At 46.2% G+C, this 25,843-nt stretch overlaps 1 protein-coding gene across 2 annotated transcripts in view; it reads right to left on the bottom strand.

Annotated features, from left to right (window-relative positions):
* Nucleotides 1-25,843, bottom strand: part of SPOCK2 (SPARC (osteonectin), cwcv and kazal like domains proteoglycan 2) — a 57,423-nt gene that overhangs the window by 17,843 nt on the left and 13,737 nt on the right. For both annotated transcript variants that reach the window (XM_006122773.5, XM_075935001.2), the window contains exons 2-4: nt 11,352-11,397; nt 6,177-6,291; nt 336-450 (exon numbers count right to left, since the gene is read on the bottom strand). In XM_006122773.5, coding sequence (XP_006122835.1) covers nt 336-450; nt 6,177-6,291; nt 11,352-11,397 — 276 coding nt within the window. The remainder of the gene's footprint in view (nt 1-335; nt 451-6,176; nt 6,292-11,351; nt 11,398-25,843) is intronic.

Below are 25,843 nucleotides of genomic sequence, written 5' to 3' on the forward strand. Positions count from 1 at the left end.
ACCGTACACTGTACCATACACAGTGCACAATAGATCCACTGTTAATGGTACCATCACACCATTATGCAAAATCCAACACTGTGACGCACCTCACCAGCATGAGCTCACCTCACCACTCCTGAGACTCCCTTCGTGGACAACTGAGCCAAACTGCTCAGCCATGCCTGCGTCTCTGCACCAAACCCAGAGAGCACGGCTAGGGAATTGTCACACACACAGCCTGAGCGCCAGTGCAGACCTGTGCTGACTCTTCACTGGACGCCATGGAGCACAGCATCTCCCCACAGCCAACCCTTTGACACCCACCCTCCCAGAGCCTTTTCAGCCCCACTCACCACAGAGCTGTAAGTGTGTCCATCCGAGCCACAGACAGATGCGAGCTGGGTCATGTGACATGGTTTGCAAAAGCTTTCTTTGTTTCCATGGTGTTTCAGGGCAGGCTGCTTGATTCTATGCATGGGGATGGGGAGGGAGAAAAGAGAGAGAGAGATGGGTAGGCGTTAGGTAGGTTCACCCACAATTCCTCATTTCTCAACAGAACTTGGTCAAGTTCCTCAAAGAAATCTGCCATTCTTCTCATTCTGTGGGAAGCCAGTCTCACTCTGCAGGCCCGCAGGCAGCTGTTCGCTAGCCTGTCAAACTGGGTGGGGGGGCAGGAGGTGAAAGGAAGGCCTCTGTGAGGGGAAGGATGGAAGTGATCTTTGCAGCAACCGATTTAGAACCAAAGCCCACGTGATATTGTAGCTGATTGTCTTACCTGGCCTCAAGACTGCAAGGGAAGGCAGGTGGGAGGAGGCTCTCCAGTCCCAAGGGAATAATTGGTACAAGAGCAAAGACAATTCTTAAAAGCCACAGAAAAACAAATGCGGGAGACACCAACATTATAGGGTGTGATGAAAAGGGGCTTGGGCTGGTAAGACCATGTCTGCCTGAGGGGTCTGGGGGTAATCAGTGTCTCATCAATGCAGTTCTGACTGCTGGAATTGCAACAACCAACCACTCCAAACTCTTACCTAATTGTAAGCTAAACTGTAAAAAGTGAGTGAAAGTTCTCAAATTGTCACAGTGATCAATTATATACAATGGTTTAAGAAAAGACGAAAGGAGGAGATAGAAAAGCAGGAAGGGTATTACCCATAGCACTCAAGGGCTGTTTTAAGATTATCACTGGTAAATGAGCAGCAGAAGACCAGAAATCAGTTAATTCAAAGTGGGGCCAAAATTAGGCCAATTGGTCGGCAAAATTATAAGACTCTCTCATCCACCACTCCCCGTTTGGGGTCCTCAGACAGAGACTTTATGGGGGTCCACGATGCTGGATGGTGGAAAAAAAAAAAAAAGGGGAAGGAATGAGTTGCCAGCCATGTCCACTGGGACTCCCAGATCTTCTTTATCCTAATCCTGAAAATTATTCTGACCAGACCAGGACACCAAGAGACACCCAGATGACATCACCACTTCCACCTGCTTCAGCTAAACTCCAAACATCACCTAGGATGTGAAACTTTGTCACTTCTTCATCCTCTACATGTTCTTTCCCTTCCCCATTGCCTTTCTTCTCTTTCCTATTCCTCTTTTTCCTTCGGTCCATAAGAGTCTGGTTAAAATGGCCAAGATGGGACATTTTGCAGCAGTGCTGTCAGCCTGCGACCAGAAAGAGGCAACTAAATGTAATGCCCCAAACAGTCTGATGCGGACAGGGCTGGCCTTATTATGAGGGGAACTGAGGCGGTCGCCTCAGGTGCCAGACTCTGGGGGGGGGGGCGCCACTAGGACCCAGAGTGTAGAAAATTGTGTCTGCTGCTGGTGCAAATGTATTCTCTCTGCTCTAGATGCACAGAGATGGTGGAGTGCTGTGCTGGAGGAAGGTGGGCACAAGAGACATAACAGGCAGGCAGGAGAAAAGGTGGCATGGGGGCGTCTTTTGAGTTCCCTGCCTCAGGTGCCAAAATGTTGTGGGCTGGCCCTGGATGTGGATACAAATTTGCCAGGTCTCAGAATGGCTGATAAGACTATGAACTGCGCCTGTGTTTCTGCAGCAGTGATGGTGCAAACAAGACTCAACTCCAGTAACAGAAACTGCATTTTCTGTCTTTGTGATTCTTTTCTTCCATTCTCGTCTGTGTTTGATTTGCTTTGTTTTCTAGGAAACAGGATCAGACTGTCATAACAGAAACAACAGCTCCAGACTGCAATAACTAACTCAGGGTAGGCAAGATATGGCCTGTGGGCCAGACCACCAAGCTGCTCGATCCAGCCGGTGGCTCTCCCAGTCCAGCCCATCAGCCACTCCATCGGGAGTGCACAGAGCAGCCATCCGCTTCAGACCAGCCCCATGCCACTTTAAGCGGCTGGCTACTCCTTATGTCTCTCTGCTCTAGGCACTGGGGAGAGAAGGCAGCATTGCAGAAACTGGCCAATGGGAGCGGAGAGATTTTGCCAGGGGCAGCACATGAAACTTTCTCCCCCTCGGTGCCCAAAGCAGCTAGACATTTTGAGCAACCTGGGGCTGAGGCAGGCAGGGAACCTACCTCAGTGTCCTGCAGCGCTGCTGTCCGAGAGCCACCTAGCTAAGTGCCTGCTTCTTTTACCCCAGCACCTCCCTCCCCCCAGCTCCCTGCCCCGGGTCACCCTCTCCAGCCCCAGGTCAACATCCAAACCCTCTGCACCCCCTCCCCTTCCTCCCTCAGATCACAACTCCCTCCCAGACTCTGCAGCCCTTTCACATCCCTCCCCCCAGGCTAGAATCCTCTCCTGCACCCATGCCCCCTCCCAGACCCTGCACCTCAAGCCTCTGTCCCAGTTCATAACCCCCTCTTTCACCCATACTCCCTCCTTCACCCCAGTCTTCTACCCTGAGCTCCCTTCTGCACCCAACCTCCGTCTCAGACCCTGCATTCCCTCCATAAAAAAATGCAGCCCTAGACCACTTACCAAAATCTTGGGAGTGGCCTCCTTCAAAAGTTATTCCCCACCCCTGAACTAACTTCTCTTTTCCTCAAAAAGGACAGTTATTACCATCTTTAAAGACTGCCAATAAAAAGGCTTTTCCTTCTAAAAATCTCTTCAGCGCCAGAGAAAGGGAACAAAGGATGTTGCTAAAATGGCAGCCTTAACAGTTTACATTCCAAATGCTTTTACTGTTTCTTCTTTTTTTGTCTTTAAAAAGGCTAACAGAATCGTTTATGGATTTTTTGCCATGAGACCAATCAGGCCGAGGTCTTTGTGTACCAAGCCCCGAACCATGTTTAAAACTGTTCAATATTGGACAGTGACAGGATTATGCTAACATCTTTGGGCCCATATTTTCCATCTCAATTAATACAATAGGGCATGCAACTCTGGAACTCTCTTGCTTCCTGGTTATTAGCCTATGCCTGAAGCATTATTCCAGGCAAGCCCAGCAAATGTTTGTTTCCGATTGAGCTGGGAGGGGAGCAATTTCTATTCCACTTCATGTGCTTTGCAGGCTATAGGGATTGTCCAGTCAGAGAACAAACATGCCAGTGTTTTACTAGAGGCTATCTCTACACTTACTGCAGAGCACAGACTCTGCACGCCCCGAGCACGGACATAAACAACAGTATAAATGGGAAGATACTGCTTACGTGAGTAGAGAAAACACACACCAAAATTATAGGGCGTATACCCTACATGGCTCACCTCATGCACAAGTGGTGCCTCCCAAATCGACAATGCTCCGTTTAACAGTGCAGTGTCACAATGACAGAGCCTTTCCTCACCACCGGGAAAAGCTTCAACAGAGGGGAAAGACTCTGGCAGGTTGGGGGTTGTGTGTAGAGGACTCACGTCAGCAGCTCCCTGCTGTCAGAGACTTTCTCCTCTGCCTCTCTCCTCGCAGAGCCATTCACGGAGGCATGTAGCTATAACCCCACGGTGTGGATGCAGCCTGCTTTTCACTGAGGCATGTAGCTACACATACCCTACATGCTACCGCCAGTGCAGACAAAGCCTTTGAGTGCTGTTGGTAACTATTTGTGGTATGGTGCACAGGGCCCATCAGGCATGCATTTATTGTTCTTAAAATCAAATCTTTGGGAAGGGGTGATCACCTCTGAAGATACTAAATACCAAGATCACCTTTAATTATAACAACAATCTGTGGAGCTGCACCAGGCCTATGGCACTGAGGAAAACCGAAGGTGTTCGGAGCAAATTGCTACCAAATTCTGTTCTCCTATGGAGTGGGAGGGCTTGTTTATTTATGTTCCCACATTCTAAAAGCTTGGCAATGTCTTTCCAGTTGGCATTGTTGTTTTGTCCATGTTACCCTACGCTCCCCTCCCTGGCCAGTGTTTGGTTTGATGCCTCCGCACACAATCCCCATCCCACTCATGGCCCAAACCTACAACAAGAATCACCCTACCCAGAATACACTACCAACGATAAAAGACTCAGCCAGAAACTTTAGAGTATGGAGTGAAGGGAGGTTAATGAAAAAAGCGATCTGTAGTCTTTCCTGTCCAATAAGTTGTTGTTCCTGTCAGAGAGTTGTTGTTAACGGTGCTAAATCCTGCTGGAAAGGGATAACAAGTGGAGTTCCGCAAGGGTCTGTTTTGGGACCCGTACTGTTCAATATCTTCATCAATGATGTAGATATTGGGATAGAGAGTACGCTTATTAAGTTTGCAGATGATACCAAACTGGGTGGGGTTGCAACTTCTTGGAGGATAGGGACATAATTCAAAATGACCTTAGCAAGTTAGAGAAATGGTCAGAGGTAAACAGGATGAGGTTTAATAAAGAGAGATGCAAAGTGCTCCACTTAGGAAGGAACAATCAGTTTCATACATACAAGATGGGAAGCGACTGTCTAGGAAGGAGCATGGCGGAAAGGGATCTAGGGGTCATAGTGGACCACAAGTTGAATATGAGTCAACAGTGTGATGCTGTTGCAAAAAAAGCAAATATGATTCTAGGTTGTATCAACAGGTGTGTTGTAAGCAAAACTCATAAAGTCATTCTGCCGCTCTACTCTGCACTAGTTAGGCCTCAGCTGGAGTACTGTGTCCAGTTCTGGGCGCCACATTTCAAGAAAGATGTGGAGAAATTGGAAAGGGTACAGAGAAGAGTGACAAGAATGATTAAAGGTTTAGAGAACATGACCTATGAAGCCAGGCTTCATGAACTGAGCTTGGTCCTGCCTTGAGGGCGGGGGGCTGGACTCGATGACCTCTCGAGGTCCCTTCCAGTCCTATTATTCTATGATTCTATGAAAGCCCTTTCAGCATTCTTGCTGCATCCCTAGTACTGCTGCTTGAGGTACAAATCCATCTGGCCTCAAGTGGACAGAAAAGTTCAGACCAAGTTTCACCCATGTTAATTAAGGAAGTCTTTCCTAATGCCAGATTCTGCCAGCGCCCCAGGTCTGCTTGTCACACAGGAATAAAGATGAAAAGAGCATGACTTTGATTTCTGTGTCCACTAGGAGTGGAGCACATGGATTAAAACAGCATCCAACCACCTGTCTATCACTCTCAGTTAATGCCTGACTTAGCAATAATGTGGCTTTTTTGGATTTAGCTCGGTTTAAAACACTATCATGGTCAAACTGCTCAAACCTCTCTCTTTCCCTCTCAGTCTGTTTGCAAAGTATCTTTGTTATGAGTCTAGGGTTGTTTGATTTTTAAAAGCCTTGATCTTGTTTTCTTATAAAACAAGCAAAACAAAACTAAAAGTATTCCCAGCAGCTGCTAGGCATTTACAGTCAACCATAGAATAATTAAACAGTGATAAGAATTAGGAAACAAGAGAAAGTTCTCCCATAGGAGTCAAGAAGATTACTCTAAAGAGCAGTGAATTCAAGAACTCATTTTAAATTGATGGACTAATAGCTTTGCAGCATCTGTCCAAGTCTGGTCCTGCCAAAACAGATCACTAGAGTGCATCTCTATGTATGATCTATGGCCTTACCCTTTATAGCATTGTTTGCCAAGCGAAACTGTTCACACATCACTGTTTCACTGTTTCCCAGAGCACCAAATTGGCACAATCTGCAGGCATATCATCTGTCCTGATGGATGTTTCTGGAACCAGTGTATTAAAAGTGAGATGGGAGGGAGAGGTGAAGAATGCCTGTTTTCCCCAGTGCAATGAACTGTAACAGGGACAATCCCATCTCAGAAATCTCACACAGACCCAAGATTCTCTCTTACCTGTGCTCTAACTTTTTGCGGCTAATACACATAGCCCTCTGGTAGCCCTGGGCAATGCACACTTTGTGCCGGCTACACTTCACTTTCTGGCAGGGGTCCTTGGTCGTGTCCAAAGCTGAAGACAGACAAAGAATGTGAATAGCTAGTATAGCAAACACTCCTTATCCTACTTAACAACTCCACCACAGTCGCTATGCAACCTGAATGTAGCATGAGAATTTCAATGAGGATTGCCTCCAAGTAGATCTTGTGCAGGAATGGGGAAAGTATAGCCCATGGACTGCATCCAGCCCACAATCACCCTCCAGGCTCAAAGCTATGGGTTGCTGGGACTAGCATGTCTCTACTTGCATGCCCACCTCCATCTTCACAGCTCCAGTTGGCTGGAAACTGGCCAATGGGAGCTGTAGGGGTGGTGCTTGTGGGTGTGGGCAGCATACAGAGGCCCACTGAACCCCTTCCCTTCTTTCCAGGGGTGCCCAACCGGCAGCTTTGACCAGCATGCAGGGATGCAGCAGGCAGGCAACCTGCATGAGCACCCAACTGGGAGGCCAGCTGGGAGCCACCTAGGATTAGTGCCTCTGGGCCAGTGCCTGCACCTGGCACCCCCTCCTGCACTCAAACTCCTTCCCAGACCCTGAACCCCAAACCCCTGATCCCAGTCACAACTCTCTCCTGCATCCAAACTCCCTCCCAACTCTTGCATCCCCTCCATTAATATAGTACAAAAGTGCAGTTTGTTACCACTTACCAAATTCCTAGAGTAGCCCTCCTGTGAAAATTATTGCCAAGCCCTGGTCTTGTCTCTCAATATTCATTTTAGGAGGGCACACAACCCAAGACATTTACATCTGGAATAACCAGTTTAAAGCTGGTGCTTGCCATGGATTAGAATCTGTACATTATATGTAGCAGACTGTTGGCAGTGGGAAAGGACTAAAGTATGGTAAAAAATGAGAACACCATGAAAATCTCTCAAAAAGTTCAACTATTTTTATTCCAATCAAAATTTGGATTTTTTTCCCCTCATTGGTGAAAAAATGATAATGAATTTTTTGCAAAAATTATTTGTCCAGTTTTATGCACTGAAATTTCAATGAAACATTTTGTTGCAAAAGTCAAAATTTGTAAAATTTCAACCAGGTCTATATAGAATTTTGTGTTATACAGATTTTATGAGAGTCTGTAAAAAGCTCGTTTCCCCAGAACATAGAGCGTTCTGGAGCCAAAAGTTGTCTTACATTCCTTTTTTAAAAGGGAAGCTCTTGCAACGTTATATTGTTGGCCTGCCATTTATAAAAAGCGTAGGCCAGAGGTCTGAGCATAGGACAGGGAGCCATGAACATCCAAGTTTTAAACCTAGCTCTACTGCAGACTCTCCAAATGATCTTTGTTAAGTCATTTCATGTTTACTCTAGTGTCCTCCTTCAAATCCATCTTTAAAACTCCCCTTTACTATAATTAGAAAAACCTTGACAATAGTTAGGCAGCTGTTCTCAGACCTCTGCCTATCATGCTGACCAATATTGTCTCATTGTTTTCTTGTACTCCCCCATCCATCTGGCTGTATCCATCTGTTCTTCCCTGTCTTGTACTTGGATTGCAAATTCTTTGCAGCAGGGACCTTCTTTTTGTCCTGTGTTTGTACAGTACCTACTATGAGTTAACATTTAGAAGGTGCTAAGTAGAACTAACAACATAGAGAGAGTGTGTCAACAACACGGCATGTATTTATTTGCTCAGATTCTGAATTGTGAAAAATACCAGCTCCCTGGGGTCCTATCTATTGAATAAGAAGTGAGTTTGCCGAGAACAGACATTAGTCATTGATGAACTCCCGGGGCTCACAGATGCTGTTTTATTGCTGGGGCATCGCTCAGAGGGATTCAGCTTGAATCACAGCAGGCCCATGCTCAGGCAAAATAAAAGACCAGACATCCAACTTTTCCAAATCAGGACATGATGGAGAACACAATAAAAGCAAACAAAACACAAAACCACAAATTCATCTATGTCTATTACAGACGATCACATCTACTAAGGAACAGGAGGACCAGCTTCTTCTGCGCTTAAATATAATGTGTAGGAAAAAGAGCAGCATGATTTCAAACGAGTGGCATATGCCGGAGATCTTGCGCTGACAGCACCAAAACACCCTGGCTAGGTCTACACTCACGGCTTCTTGCGCCAGAAATATGCAAATGAGGCTAAGTGTGGAATATCGCCGAGCCTCATTTGCATACCTAATGAGCCACCATTTTTGCAGAAGAGGCTCTTGCACCAGAAGGAGCTGTCTACACTGCCCCTTCTTGCGCAATGCCGTTATTCCTGAAAATAATCGGCGTAGTGGCATTGCGCAAGAGGGTTTTTCTTGCACAAGAAGGAGCAGTGTAGACAGCTTCTTCTGGCGCAAGAGCCTCTACTGCAAAAATGGTGGCTCATTAGGTATGCAAATGAGGCTCGGCGATATTCCACGCTTAGCCTCATTTGCATATTTCTGGCGCAAGAAGCCGCGAGTGTAGACATAGCCCCTTGGTATTCCTACATATTACAAAGGACAATTTTCTAACTCAATAAGTAGTGTCTCCAACACAGGGAATTCTATATTAGATCTCATCTTGAAAGATAGAGGAACTGATCGCAGAACTAAAAATTAATGGCAGTTTAAATACAAGTGATCATGATTTGATCACATTTGTAATGCTCAAACAGAACACTATTCAGACGTACTGCTTTAAAGGCCCAATTTTAAAAAGCTGAAAATGATTGTGTACTAAATCAGCAGGAAGAAAGAATGTAATCAAATCATGGGAATAATCATTCAGAAATGTTTAATGATACTTTACTGAAATGCCCAAAAAAACAGTATCAGAGGAGAAGGCTGCATTGGTTCAAAAACCAACTCAGTTCAGAGAGGAAGAGAAGGCTAGAAAAAACAAAAATATATATAATACAAATGGAAGAAAAGGGATTTGGTAGAAATACATATACATTAAAAGCTAAGAGTTATAGAAAACGGACAAGGAAAGCAAAAGAACGCATGGAGAAATCTATGTGATCTTTGGATGCATACACATCAAAGCTGAGTAGGAGTGGAGAGGTTACTTTCTCTCTCTATTTTTGGCACTCGTGCTAGCATTGTTGGAATATTATATTTAGTTTTGTGTTAGATTAATAGGTGGCTTGGATACAGTCTATGAGTACCCACATGGAGAGCAAATATTTGATCATGGGTTCTTTAGTCTAGCAGAGAAGGCGTAACATGATCCAATGTCTAGAAGTTGAAACTAGACAAATTCAGACTGGAAGCAAGGGTTACATTTATAAGGTTCATGGTGGATTCACCATCGCTGGTGATTTTAGATTGACATTGTATTTTTTTCTAAAAGATCTGCTCTGGGAATTATTTTGGGAAAGTTCTGAGGAGCCTGTAGAAAGTAAAGTTAGAAGAACACAGCAGTGGCCTTGGAATCTATGAATCTATAAATGAAGCAGAACTAATTTCTGCCATGCTTCTCCTTTCCATCCAATTTGATAAAACTGCACTTTGGGAGCCAATTCAAGCATTGCAAAGAAACAAGTATAAAATCTTTGTAATGTTTCACATGCTGGGACTCAGATGCTGTCCGACCTTCTAAGAACACAATCCCACACTACCTAGAGAACCTCCTTGTGGGCAGATGACCAGTTGGAACAGGCTGCTATCAAACTGTTTCTGACTCTAGCAGAGGACAGGAGAGGCTGAGGGATTTGGGCTTGTTTAGTCTGCAGAAGAGAAGAATAAGGGGATTTGATAGCAGCCTTCAACTTCCTGAAAGGAGGTTCCAAAGAGGATGGAGAAAGGCTGTTCTCAGTAGTGACAAATGGCAAAACAAGGAGCAATGGTCTCAAGTTACAGTGGGGGAGGTCTAGGTTGGATATTAGGAAAAACTATTTCACTAGGAGGGTGGTAAAGCACTGGAATGGGTTACCTAGGGAGATGGTGGAATCTCCATCCCTAGAGGTTTTTAAGTCTCGGCTTGACAAAGCCCTGGTTGATTTAGTTGGGATTGGTCCTGCTTTGGGCAGGGGGCTGGACTTGATGACCTCCCGAGGTCTCTTCCAGCCCTAGGATTCTGTGACTCTAGCAGATGCCTTGTGCTTCAAAGCCCTTCAGAGTGAGTGTGGACGGTGTTCCATAATAGCACACAGCACACCCAGCCCTGGCTGAAGGCATAGCAACGGGGCAATGGTATATCTCTAGCAGGATGGGCCAGTATCCTGCAGCCAATGCAGGCATCATGCCCAAATGGGAACAATGTTCACGTACTTGTTAGGAGTGCTGTAAAACCGTGCAGAGGGTTAGGGGACAGGAGGATCAACACTCGCAGAACATGATCATTTATTTAAAAGGGCAGTGGATGGTTCATAGACTATCCAGAGATGCATCCTATTCTGATTCAGTTTAGCCTGTGGGTCATATTTCCTAAGTGGATTTCTTCATTCATTTGTATGGTTAGTGATAGCTTCATAAAGACAGGATCATTGCTTCTTCAAGTACATTGCCTCTGGACCTGAAACAAGAATCGCAACGCTAGCCTGTTTCCATAGCAATTCACTGCAGAGTCAAAATAAGGATTTTGACTTCAACTGGGAAAATCAACAACAGAAGCAAATGCAAACAAAACCACACCGCCCTTAGCATTTATATAGTGTCTTTACAAGAGTTGCCAAGGGGGACTGTGTGATCCGACACTGAAGTACAGTAAACACAGACCTGGGCCACAGCTGCTGCAGCACACAGCATCCCTTCCCAAACCTGCTGCACTTCTGTGCAAAAGGGTATCTGTCTGGAAGGTCAGGGAGAATACAGGCAGAATTTACTCAAGCTGGAATTTAGCCAGGAGACTGATTCTTAGTAAAGTGGAATGAGATCTTTAATGGCCACAGTGATCAAGACCTCAGTTTAAATCTCATCCAACAGAGAGCACCTCCCATTGTCCCTTCTCTGACTGGTGGGGCTCAGAGGAAAAAGCACCTCCTTGCTGGGTTTCCTCAGGGTACAAATGTTCTGTGTCCACATAAGCATCAAGTAATTGGTCCAGAATATGCCTCAAAGAGCTGCAAGTTCTACAAGAACCTTTCCCCCCCAAAATCAGCAGCTCTTTAAAAAGTGAGCACCAGAAATAAAGTTACCTTCATCAACTGGCTGATTATCTTCCCAGCTCTTGATATAGTCATCCTAGTGAGGGAGAGAGAGAAGAGCTAAATCAACAGAACATACACGAACCTGATCAATGTTTAAAGATCACACTTGTCCAGGAATGTAATGACAGTGTGTGCCTTCTTCATGGCTGGGGCTCTAGCAGAGGGCCACACACGTGGTTACAAAGACAATGCAAAGATTCATATCATGTTTATTTATTCTGTGCATTCTGCATTGCTGGCAAAGGGAATTTGGTCCTCTTGGAGACCAAAAGCATTGTGCATGCGCACGCACACACGCACGCACACGCCTCTGCTAACATTCCTGACCTGTAACACACAGAACCCTGCTTGCCTCATGTCCATGGAGCTCTGCAGATCCACTGCTCAAGAGTGACGTTTTCAGGCATTCCTGTATCTAGCTGCTCACAGAACTGCGCAGATGGGCAATGCAGAGGAACGGCAAGATGTGCATGCTCATGCCCTCGACATCAAAGCCCAGCTGCTAAATCCAATTCCAGGATTGCACTTGCCATGGTTGTTGGTGTATGCATGTAATGTGAACCCCACAAATAGGAAACCTGAAGAACAGAACTTCTCTCATTGCCAAGATGTGCAAATTTTGTTTTAGCACCTGGGAGGCAGAAGTTGCCTGCAAATGGGGGTTGTGGTGAAGCATTCAGTGAAGACCTGCAGAGTATCTGCATTTTCCCCATTCACCTAGTGCATTTCCACAAACATATTCAACAGGGGGCATCTACAGTTTAGAACACTGGAGACTTGCTGCCCTAATCTCCTTTGTGCAGGGGCATGCACACTTTTGCAGCAGTACACTGCTTGCTGCCACAGCATCACTGCACTGCAAGGGGCCATCGGGTCAGGGCTTGGAGGTGGCAGGAAAAGTGATCTGCCTCTCAGATGCTGGCACAGCTGTTGAAATGTCAGCATACTGGCTGGCTATGCACTATATCCTCTTTCTTAAGGAGCTGAACGTTTCCTTGAGAAGGAAAAACACAAGTCCTTTGTCTCAGACTCCCTCATCCTGAAAAATGATTGATCATTTATAATGGCTCGGCACAGAGGTCCCTCACTGCTTCTCCACACTCCTCAGCCCATCCGTGACAGCAACCTCCATACACACCAAACGAAAGGGCAGGAGTAGACTCTTTCCACAGATTTCTATGGAAAAGTAACACTATTGTTCAGGTGAAAAAATGGAGAATAAGAGATAAAAGTCAAATGTGCAATTTAAAAAAAAGAAAATTAAAGGAATTAAGCCAGATCCAGTGGGTCTAAAGTTCATGTTTTGTGAGTTGCAAAGCATAGGGCAGAGAGATCAAATGACTTGCCTAGTGACTCACAGCAAGTCAGAAGTTCTTGGAATAGAACCCAGGAGTCCTCACCAGGAGCACCACTTGGAGCGGTGGGGTGTGCCTGTGCTTGGTGAAGGGGGAACAGGCCTTACCAGATTACCTGAGTCTCAAAGTGAAAATGCTGGGCAGGGAGGATGCGTTTTTGCACCATCCCTCTAATCAGCATCAGCGCTCTCTGGTGGCCAGACGTGGCTCTTCAGGCTGGACAGGCGCCTGGGGCTGAGCCAGCCTGGCCCTGCCTCATACCACCTCAGACATGATTACCAGGAAGTTCTGGCAGAGTTCAGGCTCCTGGCGAGACCTGCATAGGCTGCACAGTTTTAAAAAAGGCCTGGGAGTGGCAACACTGTTTCCAAAACCAGCACTACCCCTCCTAGAACCGGCACCTCCAGAGCCAGCTTCGGAGTATTCCCCTCCCTCACAGGCAGTGTGTGGGAGCCCAATAGAGGCAGTGCCATCCCTGATGACTGGCAGTGGAACAAAGACCTGCTGGCTCAGTACTGCACTGCCACTGAGGCTACCGCAGTACTGTGCTGCGGAAGAAAATTTTACCTGTGCCAGGACTGAAGAGGCTTTTCCCCCTGCCTTGTGGTGCCCCTGCTCTAACCACACTGCTCTCCCTGCTGTGAAAAGCTTAAACCTCTCAAACCTCCCCTTTTTTGTCAAGAGTATCCACATTTGGAAGGTTACCCACAGTTAACAGCCCCACCACAATCACTGGAGCAGTTCTCTTTTAACAACGGTAAACAATAGGTGGCCCGTGGCCCGAATCCACACCCTCCAATGCTTTTGAATAGACTTCAAAATCTTTTTATTTATTTATTACCATTATTATTGTTTTTGTATTATTTTCTCTGGAAACTGGATGTTGGCTATACCTTGAACAAGAAATTTGGACTTTGACAAAAATAATTGATTACCCTTGGCTTTTATGCGTTTTATACACAGAATCAAAGGCAGAGAATAAAAAAAATTAAGAGAAGGGAGGGGGTTAACAGTAAAAATTTCGGGATGTTAAGGAGTGGGTATTTCACTAGTAGTGTAGTCGATAACATTTTTATCGACTACACAATTAGCTGATAAGGGAAAGTGCTCAGTCCTGGCTCGCGCTGGGTCTGGGAGCTACCCCCACTGCATCTCTGCAGTTTAAATGTAATAAAAGCCGGAGGGCAGGCATTTAAACTGCAGAGCTGCAGCGGGGGTAGGTCCTGGACCCAGTGCGAGCCAAGACTAAACCGGGCTTACTCAGTCCCAGCTCGTGCTGGGACCTCTGGCGGACAGGGACTGCTACCACAGCAGCCTGGGCCTGCTGTGGGCCGAGGCTGCTTTGAGGCAGCTTCCACTTGCCCCCTTGCCCTTCCCTCCCCACGCACACACTACTGCCTCTGATAGAGGCAGCAGCACAGAGCGGGACAAGCAGCACCGCTGAGAAAGTGCTGGTGGGAACTGGCTTTTAAGCCGGCTCCCCCCAGCACCAGCTCCTGCTTCCACCACTTGCTGCCTCATATCAGAGACAGCAACAGGGGAGGGGAGAAATATGAATAGTCAACTCAACTACTTGCTTACATCCCTAAAATGAATCCAGGCTCTGGAGGAGTGTACAGATATGCAGTTCATTTCAAGATCCATGCTAGAACAGGCTTCTCCTTGCAAGTTTCTTACTTTTGCAATCCATGAACAAACATTCTTATAACTCTCTGAAGTGCCCTGATAGCCTGTGTTAATTTATAGCAGATAACATGCCCCATGCCCTTTGAACAATAATGTTATTGACGATCTTCTCCAGAAAGGAAACTCAGATGCTGATACTAGGGGCTTGCTGCCTTGCAGAAATCTCTTCCTTGAGAGGTCTGTCTTGAACTGTCTGGGCTTATTTACGTTATTAACAATTTGAGGCAGGAATGGGGTCTTCCTAGACTTTCATACTATGATAGGTCGATGCTTAACATATAACCACCACCGTCTCTGATAAACACTGGCTCTATTCCTCTAGCTTGTGGCAATGACTATGTACACAGTGCCTCAAGATGAAATTCATCGCTGCACAGAGGGCCATAATGAGGCTTGTGCATCATTTCATCCCCATTTAAAGTGCCACCTGCATGGGGGTCAATATGAGTATGGAAGCATGTACTGGCACACACTCACATATGTCCACACAGCCACATAGAGAGCCTAGTGCAGATACAAAATCTGTATCCGCATCCGATCCATGATCCACAAAAATGGTTCACGGATCTCTGTGGATTTGCATGTCTCTACACATATACACTCACTCTGGCCATACTTCATGTAACATGCAACTGTTCAAATTAACTCAAAATATTCTCCTGATAAACTAAAACTGGAGGGAGGGAGAACACAGGGAAGATGACACAGATGCCATGTAAAGATTGAATTGAAACCAGATTTAAAAAGAAAAATCAATACTAACCTCCACCTCCTGGGAATGCAGCCCACAGCAGAAGGGTAGGAGAAAAAACAAAAGGGGAGAGAGAAAAGAACACACATGAAATATACCGACATTGCCAGAACTCAGGCTGCAAGCAAGGGCTGGATCTGTGATCACACAGACGGTATTTCTTTGTTTAAATTCCGTGAAATGTCATAATTCATTTCCGCCAAGTGATGTGTTTTTATAAAGACTCCCCCAGTGCATCTTTTCTTGCTTTCCTAATTTGCATTTATCAAGTCATACTTCTGTCACAATGGCAACAATGGAATTTGATTGCAAGGGGCAAAAAATAAGGCAAATGCTGATAATTCAGGGCTTTGTGTAAGCTGCAGTACTGTTCCCAACACTTCTTGGTTAGCCCTGGGACAGAAACAGTGATGTCTCAGCTGATGGATGTAATGTTTCAGACAGCAGAGTTCAGAGTAATACAAGCACCTTTGAATTGTTCTGCAATCTCTTCAATAAAACTTTAACCAAAAAATGATGGTTTATTTGCAGCAATGAAATCCTGACTGCTCTCTTGTTAGCCAACTCCCTTCTCCTATACCCAGGAAGGGACATTTTAGAGCATGGGAGGGAGGAGGGAACAGTATCATTTGAGGTTTGGAAGTGACCAATATTGTATTGCAAAAGACTTTACTGATTTACGCCAAAGTACTGCTGCCCCAGGATGTTATTTGGCTCCTGGTGAAATGGATGTCCCTGCCCCTTTGGTCCCAGCTGTTCCCTTCAGTTCACCATCCACAGCTCTAGTGTTAATCTTCCTTTCTGACATATCCAGATACCAGCCACACCACATGCCATATCGGCAGCTGCCGCTCAGCTCTGGAGAAGAGCTGGCTCCTATGCAGGCTTCACATTTGTTCCAAAGAAAGCCAAGAGAATTCCAACATTTCTACACTATGTACTTGGGGGATGCTCCCCTCTCACAGAGCCTCCGAGCAAGGGGCCGATCCTAGAGAAGCTCGTGCTAATGTACTTGGCCAGGGCTGAGGAAACTGAGGCTGTGCTAAGCCAGGGTGTCCTGCAATTCCAGCCTTTGAAGATTCGCAGACTGGCAACAACATATTCCCTAGATGCAACTATCCGTCAGCTGTTTCTAAAGGAGAGATTAGGTGTAGGTCCTTTGCTCAGCCCATCTCAGGGACACACACATCCCTAGTGAGCCATGAACCACCACACAGGTATATCACACAGGCCACTTCCTGAGCTGCCCTCATGTCGAATGATGCAGTTGGGCCCTTCAAGAATACTGTAGCTATCAGGAGCAGGCTGTCACGTAGGGCTTCTCATTACTGCTTCAAACCCCAGATCCAGGGGTTTTGCCAGGCAAACTGGCAAATGTCTATCACAGCCACCAAGTGCTTCCCTTCCCCCTACACAGTGCTCCCTTAATGTCTGTCTGGCCAAGTCAGCCCTGCTATTTTCCCCACCGCTTGAAGGGTCTAATATATTGTGATAAGACCTGGAAGAACTCAGTATAAAATTCAGGTGCTATATAAGTCAGCTTTGTGCAGTGCAAGGCTCACAAATGCTTGCATCACATACCTTTAGAACTGTTTTATTTTTTTAAATCCTCTTTCCCTTCAGCCATTCTGCTAGTAGGATACTTGCATCTTACCAATGGCTTCATTTCCTCTCTTAGTAGGTTACAGGAGACTAGTGTGCCCCCTTTGCCTCCAGTAAACACACCTACACATGTGCACATTCACACACTGCTGTAATTAAACACACACACACTTCCTATCCCAGTTTTCTTTTCCTTGACTTTCAGATATGTTTTGATAGCCCACACAATGCACTGTTTCTCAGCACAAAACCTCAACCCTTTTGGATAACAGGACTTTGTTTTCTGAGAGGTTCAAAAAGAGGATTGCAGGAGCAAACAAAAAAAGGATTCCTTAAAAGGGGAAATCAGCATGGGCAGAGTGTTCCCACATGGGGTCCCAAATGCAGTAAGGTTTTTAAATTGCACTCTGTCTAGTGAAAACAGCAGCAGGCATACAATTTTTAGGGCACTTCCTAACAGGAACTCTGCCCCTTTGCTCAGTCTCTAAAAGAACCATTCACCTCTCCTCTTTCCTGCTTGGGGGACTCTCTTCCAAGCCTGCAAGCACCTCTTCAATGACTGACTTCTTCCTTTCCCAGTGTTTTTTATCTTCCTGGCCAAGCCTCAAACCACTTCTCCTCCTCTTCCTGATGCTGGCAGGTTTCAGCACAGCTGGAACCTTGGACTAAGAGATGGATTGACACAGTCATGCTGTGGTAGGCACAGAGGCACTGTGTCCCCCATCTGCCATTGGCACTCGTTGTGGGGGTGGCAATGCAGAGCAGAGATAGGACAAAACCAAAGCCTTTTCTGCTGAACACGCACTCTGGACTTCTAACCCTTGCACTCCCGCTGCGAGCTTGTCCAATGACCCCAATCAGCCGAGCACACACAGCCTAACAATGCCCCTCTCACCAAAGGAAATGCACATCATCCGACATGGCACACTGCCACCCGGCAGGAGCTCTGCCAAGCTAGCAAATGGACTTCTTTGAGAAGCCAGTGGATTGCTGCATTGTGAAGCCAGCTGCCCTCCCACGGTCACTCACAGAGGTGGGACTGGAAATGGCTCTCGGAAAGGCTGAATCAGCAGGAGCCTTTTTGGAAAAATATTTTGTCTCTGAGCCACTATTGATCAGTGTCCTGCACCAACACAGGAAGGCAAAAGTATGCAGCCAAGCGCAGGCTGAGTGCCATCTGCAGCACAGCAATGGCTGCAGTTCTGCCAAGGTAATGTGCTGCAAAGGCTGGCTTCATGGTTGCTGGGTTATCATGGGGGAAGACAAGGCACAAGTCCTCTTAAAAGCACCTCCTGTATGCTGACCAGCAGTGGGAAAACTCCTCAGATGTAAGCAGACCAGGACACTGGCCCAGAAAGCCTGACACAAAGCCTGACACAAACACTTTCCTATATTGGGGAGAGAGCTTCACCATTCTTTGAAGCATCAGGCATTGGCTTCTGCCAGAGAAAGGTTACTGGTTCATCAGGGCCTGTCATCTGAGTGGGTGTGGGTAATAAATTAATCAACAATCATTCATTAACACTCCAGGCACACCTTATGGGCGTTGTTCCACACCAAGCTTATTAGTGAATTGTTAAGAAGGAGAAAATGACAACCTGTGTTCTAATAGCAGAGAAAGAAACAGCCCTCACCCAGCTAGCCAGGATGAGATGGAGATGGGGAAGGTAGTACTCAGTCAGCTGCATGGAATGGGGAAGAAATGCTCACTTGCTGAGGCCAGAAAAGGGAGGGGATACAGAGCCTATCCTTTCCTAAAGTATCACTGAGCTGGCACTATCAGGAGAGCAAGAACTGTTTTGGGGGAACATTAAACAAACACAGCACATCTCACAGCTCCCTGCACTTAAACCCATTCTACACAGGTGTAACGTCACATGAATTTCAGTGGAGTCAGTCCCAATTTACTCCTACACACAAGAGAAAAATCTGGGCTCTTGACCACTTTCCTCTCCTCTCCCTCTACCTATATAGCCTCCATCTACTCTCTGTCCCTCCATAGAATGTGGACAGTGTTGGTGCCAGGGTCTTCTCTGCAGCTCCAGATGTTGGGAGTGGCCTCCTGCAGTTCCACCTCTCCTTGACTCTCCTTCCCCATCTGGATATGAAATCCTGCATCTAATTTTTCTCTCTCCAACCTCAGAATCTCTCTGTCCCTTTGCTGTTGGCCATTACGCCTCTTTGCAGCTTTGTTATTTAACTCCGCAGATAACTTTAGGAAGCCTTTTGCACGGAAGATGCTATATGCAATAAAGCAGTACCATGGCATGCGCACATTGAAAAGTCCCGAAATCCAAGTCTCTTTCAAATACCATCACTGAGATCATGGCTGCAGGGGATTTAATTAGTCCCTGCCTAGTTCCTATGGAGGTTTATTTTCAGACTGCACAAGATTGTTTAAATAAAACCTGTGAGCCAGCACTTTTTGTTTGTGTCACATTCTATAGTAGGAGGTGAGGAAAATGATTGTTGTCAGTGCAGGTCACTGGAGAGAGAGGCTCCCTCAGGAGCGGAAAGCACAGAAAACAGACAGAGCCTGATCTTGTGGTATAGAAGGGAAGAATGGCACCAGAACAAAGGCTGTGGAGGGGATACTTGGAATACTCACTTCCTCCTCCAATCCTGAAGGTGCACAGTCAGGACCTCAGAAGAATTAAAGAAAAAATACCCAAAGGGCAAAATTAAAAAAACAAAACAAAACAAAAAACACACAACACACCACAAACACCTTGATTTGTTAGTACATAGCAAACTTCAAATGTTTCTGATGCTCTCTCATGTAAACAACATGGATTTTAGAAAACTATGTCCCATTTCAGAGAATGGGGAGCAAAATATTCCATCACAATAAGAGCTAGGGGAGAATAGAGGAAATTAGAGAGAAGAAATGGTGAATTGGAGATCAGAAGAGAGAAGATAAATAAGCAGAATAAGATGCTCCCTCACTGGCTGTGGACTTTCTCGTGCCAATGGATCTATCACATCCTAGGTCATGCCTAGGTCAATGTAGATATTGTTCTAGATGCATCGGTAGTGACATCACATCCAGCTGTGCACATGGCACACAGCAGCTGCCATTTATGTATGCTAGCTTCCAGAGCAGGCAGACATTGTAGGAGCATAGGCCAACTATCCACATGCATCAGACACAGAAATGTGGAAGGAGTCAGAAATCCACTCATCACCGCTCACGGCCCCATTATTTAGCCTCACTCCACAAGCGGCAGGCTGAGGGATACCCCCTCAGTAGCTGTTTTGCTGGACATTTTCTTGGTGATCCCGGTCAGAGTGGAAACAACAATCACACATCCAAGCTGGGATACATGATGAACTAACAGACCCTGCAGAGCTTTTGAGAACCTGGGCCAAGTAGCCATTAGCTTCCTCTATGTGAATTTTCCTTTACGGGGACATCAGAGAGAGAGCTCAGACAGGAAGCTCTGGCCTTGAGTTTCTTGAGAGTGGAAGCTAAAGGACACAGCACATACACTGTTGGGGGAGCCCTTTTCTAAGGAGTGTACCAGGCTTTCTGGGACAATCCCTTTACCTGCTAAGGACAGAATGGGAAAATGCCACTACACTGTCCAGCACCACGGAGGAGCTGTCCAGCGAGACGCCTCCTGAAGAGGAGCAGCCCCAGGACAGAATGGGAGGAGATTCTGGAAGGTGAGCTTGCTGTCACTTTTCTCAGCTCAGAAGAGTGCAGGGCGGGCAACAGAAGGAAAAAATGTTTTCTGGCAGATACCAACAGATGTGGTTAATTGCAACAGCCCATCTGTTCCCCAGGGACATGCTGTGCTTTACTATTCAGCAGAAGCTAGCAGCACGCAGACCAGGTGACAGAGCCAGTGCTGCAGGACCACAATGAAGCAGCTATTTGCTTGCATCCATTCCATTTTGTATTATTGATCCAAGATCAGCTCTGTCTCTGCCACTCTCCTGGCAGCTGAGCTACGTAGTGCCATTGGTAAAGCACACTCAGTAGTTCAGAGATCTGTGTGCTTTTATCAGACCATGAGCCATCTCGTGCGATGATGGGTTCTTGTGTGATTGCACTGCCTGAGTTGTCCTGCATTTCCTTTCAAGTGGTCTTAAAAGTTCTGCCATTTTTCTGTCAGAACATGCATTTATTATCCTCCAAGTCTTCTTAACAGCCACATATGGTGCTACCACAGCAGGGAGCCTGGATCAATAATGGCAGAGACCCTTTCACCGTCTAGTACCTGGTTCAAATCCAGTCCAATGCAATAGAGACCTACAGCGTACAACTGGCAGCTTACATGTTCTTTGTGAAATGACCATGTGGTACAAGACTAGTTCCTGATTCACAACCATCCAAGTCTTAAAGTGGTAGCCTCAGCAAAGAGATGGAAACTGAATGACCCTCTCACCCTCAGCAGTGGCACATTGGCAGGGCAGCTAATGGAGGAACAGAAAATTTCAGTCTCTTGTGACTGTCAAAACAGCACCTTTCACCAACATGTCTCCTCGACAGAGCTCTGCTGGTTACAGCACAGGAAGGGACATGGGCTACCATAATGGAACTAAAGTGTGAAAATCAAAGCTATCAAATGTTCAAAAGCAGCTGCTTGCTAGGCCAGGAGTCCTTTTTCCTGTCAGCAGCTACTATCCTTTTCCTTCCTTTTCCTGAACAAGGGCAGGAAACGCTCACCTCTCTTCTTTCAACATTCTCCTGACTGGCTGGGACTTCTTGAGGAAAGTGTTTAGTCTTTGGCCAAAGTAACAACCTGGCTTGACTTGTGGAGGCCTACCTGACATAACTCTCCTGCACCCCAACTTAGGAGGACCCCTTCCTGCTTGCAGACAGGGACTCCCAGTTTCTTTCCAGGCATCAGTCCACTGGATGGTCCTTGATTTGGTGTAATAAAAATGACAGTGGGTTCTGCCACACACGCCTCTCCAAATCAAACCGTTTCCATTATTACCCTGTTAAATTAAGTAAATGCCATCTTCTTGGGATTCTTTACATTTCATAAGACACTTAGCAGCTTTCAAGAACAGGGAAGACTGGCAGCTAGAGAACAGATGCACCGAAGAGGACCCTTAGTGCCTCATTTTTAATCCTGAGAAGATTTTTGCTGCAATTACTCAGACAGTAATTTAGCTATTATTCCGTGACATCTTGTAGATGCAAAGGCGCTTGACTTGCTCCCCCATATTGACTGGTCTAGGTGTGACCAAGTGTATTGCTTTGCCAGCACTCTTCGCCTTTGTCTCCTCCTTTTTTCCTTTTCAGTGACTCCAACTCTCGGGGACACTCGTTGGGGGTTTAAGGAGGCAAAGGTGAAGTGGGGTGAGTCTAAACTAAACAGCAATTCTGGTGGGGAGCAGGGGTGGGTCTTACCAGATCAGCTACCAAGCCGTGAAGTTGAATTGCTGAGTGTGGTTAGTGCTTTCTGTGCCAGCCACATACTCAGCATTAGTGCCCCCCGGTTGCCAGGCTGGACACTTGGGACTGAGCCTGCTCTGCCCATGTGTTACTAGGAAGCAGTGGTAGAGCTCAGGCTCCTGAGTGGGGCCTGCACAGTCAAAAAAGGCATAAGAGTAGCAATGCTGTTGCCAGGCTATCACCACCTCTCCCTGAACCAGCACCCACAGAGTCACCTCCTGGCTGCCACGCCCCCCAACCCACACACACACACACACAATGCCAGCTCCTCGACCCCCTCCTCCCTCTTCGGCAGCCCGTGGGGAACCCAGGAGAGACAGCACCACCTCTGCCAGCTGGCAGCAGCTGCAGCCCCAGCCCTTCTGTCTCTGCCATTCTCTATGGCCGTGGCATCCAACCAGTTCTGAAGCAGTGGCCACTAGAGTGGCTTCTGCTATAGTGAACTGGCCACATTCAACCAACCAAATAGCCACATGTGGCTAGCATGCTGGACACCATGACTCTATGGGCATGTGGAGACCACCTGCTGGGTTGGCACTACACTGCCTCCGAGGCTGCAGCAGCAGCACTATCAGCTGAGGAACAAAATTTTACCAAATATATTCGGAATTGGGGGAATGGGTGGGGGCTTCGCCTTTCTCTGCTCCCATGTTATGGCATTCCTGGTACTACATTTCTGTTCTCTCTCCTGCTAACAGTGCAGCCGCTCTTCCTGGCCAGGTCACTTACCCTTTGATAGAGCCTAATATAGACAGACGAGGTAACCATGCAACAATATTGGCCTCCCTGGAGCTCTAGTAGCCTCTGGTTACATAACATCTTCAAGCAACGTGGACAGCAGGCACTCCCAGGACGGCTAGCACTGAAAGCAGTTGCTGCCACAGGCTTGCTTGCTGTCAAAATTCACAAGATATGTATGTTGCTGGCAGTTCACCCTTTTCCCCACCATTGCAAATTGGAAGCCAAAGTTGTGCCAGTGCAGATCAAACATGTGCACAGTAGGCGCCAAGCTCTCACATACAACACCTGACATTTCTGCAGCACCTTTCATCCCAAAGGACCTTAAAGTGCCTCACATGCTCCATGCACTTTACCCACCACTTAACTGCAGCTTTCAGTCGGCTAGAAACATGCCAGGCAGATTGCATCAGCAGCAATGTACAAATGTTTATGGTTTTAGCTGCTCCTCTTCTTATATCAGGAGATTGGAAGAGAGGGTGACAAGGGAATGAAAATTCCATCCAGTCTAGGCACCTACAGAGGGAGTCTGAGAATAGGTTAGTAGAACCTACAATATAAAATCACCATTATCCTTTTTAAAAGAAAGGTTGGGCTCATTTTTAATCCCTTTTTTATTTGCACTTCTAAGGAGGTAAAAAGCCATTTTGCAGAAGAGCAGAAAACTCAACCCCTTTCTGACAGGATAAACAGTCTTGATCTGGAAAGCAACAATTACATTTAAGGTTAAATCAAAGATGTATGTATTGTGGTGCTGACTAGGACTGTAGAGAAATCAGCAGCTGTATTGTGCTGGTAAAGAATAGCTCTGTATTGATTGACTGCAGCTCAGTCACAAGGAGAGACACGCCTTTGATGTATTCATTTTTCTGGTTATCAACTTGAAACAAACATTCCAAAATTCAAATCTGCTGCTACCACTCTTGCTGTCCACAAGATTAAGGAAAGGAAAACACCACCAGGCATACAAAGAAAGGCATAAGACAAAATTTTTTGCAATTTGCTCAGCTTCCTTCCCTTCACCTTTGCAAGGGGAAAACTGCTGGGCTGTTGCTCTCAATTGCCAGCTAATTGCTAGACACTCAAGATACTCAGAAATGCAATGAGAAATGTTTCACAAATAATTATCAGGGGGCTAGCCATGTTAGTCTGTTTCAACAAAAACAATGAGGAGCCCTGTGACACCTTCAAGATAAACAAATTTGGACAAATAGTTATTTAATTTACACACTTGGTCTGACTGGATGGGAGTCTTGGGGAATCCAAAAGTCATTAGTGGTGCTCAGTACTACAGTAAGTCATGGATTCTTCCACCTGGCTGCAGCATGATGTGCACCAGATACATCTCCTCTGCAGGTGTGCTTCCAGATGGAAAGAGGGAGGCTGGCAAAGGAGTTGACTGATAGACGTAGGGTGTTGTGTTATACTGAATACTCAGTATCCGTGACATTGGCACAGTCAGCTTGGAAATCAGCTCTGTTGCTGGTTAGTCAGAAGGAAAATAGTCTGGCAGTCAACTGGTGTCAATTAGCTTTTAATCCACAGGCCTCAGAAGCAGCCTAACATCTGGGTGCATAATCGCATACCAGAGCGGTCTTGCTCATGCTGAGATCATAAGACTACTGACATGCTTTATTTTTCCCTCCTGCTCACTAGATATATTTCAAAATAATAGCAGCAGAGCTCCTAAGTAAAAAAAATGGAGCAGTTTGAGGACTGGATGGTGCAAAGATCAGTAATGAGAAACAGAGCCTCTCTCCTTGCTCAGCTGAATCTCCAATCATGGCCAGATCGGTAATGACGGAAAGTCATTAATAATAGAAGTCCGTTAGTGGCCTGTTTATTACTAGCCGGTAGCTCTCTCCAATTTCTGATGGACAGCCACAGTCATTAGATAGATGAGATCACAACTGGTAGCCCTTGGGCAGCCTCAGCACAGGTACTATGGGAACTCAGTGGGCCGGATAGCTGAACTACTCACTTTACAGGTAATCTAGCTAACACAGGTCTGAGGTATGTGGTGGGAGGGCGGGAGAGGGAGATAGACCCTGCATTAGAAGTGCCCCTGGATTATCCACTGTATAAATGAATGGGCCAGGGCTTCCTAATGTTTTCAGGCAACTGTCCAAATATACAGCAAAAGTTTTGGGCTGGCATCAGACAATGACTGCTGGCACCTCTCACCATTTGTGGGGTTTGTAACAGTCTATCATGGTACATGACTCAAAGGGTAGGAGCCAGGAGCAATACACCAGGCCCCAGCACAGAAGATCATCACTGATGTAGGAATCTAGGGTATTATTCACAAAGGCCTGAATTACCAGCTCTGCTGATACACACCCGATAAGAGGATTTAGGCCACCAGGGATATCAATGTAGCATTGTCAAAAGAGCACCAGGTTCACTTATATCCATACACGTAGGGAACAGGACCAGCTATTGATTCTGTTGGCTGGCTGATCATCTGCATGAGATTTAAAAAGAACAGCAGATAAGCCCAGGACAGAGGTGAAAAGTAGAGACGTTCATTAATTTCATTACAGTCGCGCAAAAAGTTCTGCACTACATTAGATAATGAGGCTGACACATCATGCAAGGCACTTTCTAGTCCTGTTCTTTTTTTTAAAAAGTCAGGTTTGTTGGGTCTCTCTCCAAAGTTCCACACACACACTTCTCTAAACAGTACAACAGGGTGTCTGCAACCTCCCTGCATGGAAAGCATCAACACAGCAGCAACTCATTGGGGCAAAGCAGATCTTCTTTCTCTGTTCTCTCTTGCGCTCAGTTACTGCATAGCTGAAAAAGTGCTTGTTCATTCTGGCCCCTGGGAAGAACTATGGATTAGGTGCCCTGGCAACACAATGATGGGGCAAAAATCTCCAAAGAATCATTAAACAACCTTAACAGTAATAAAAAAGGACAGCAATGGATATTAACA

This window comes from Pelodiscus sinensis, chromosome 8, assembly GCF_052426305.1.
Source record: "Pelodiscus sinensis isolate ZL-2025 chromosome 8, ASM5242630v1, whole genome shotgun sequence".
Lineage (NCBI taxonomy): Eukaryota > Metazoa > Chordata > Testudines > Trionychidae > Pelodiscus > Pelodiscus sinensis.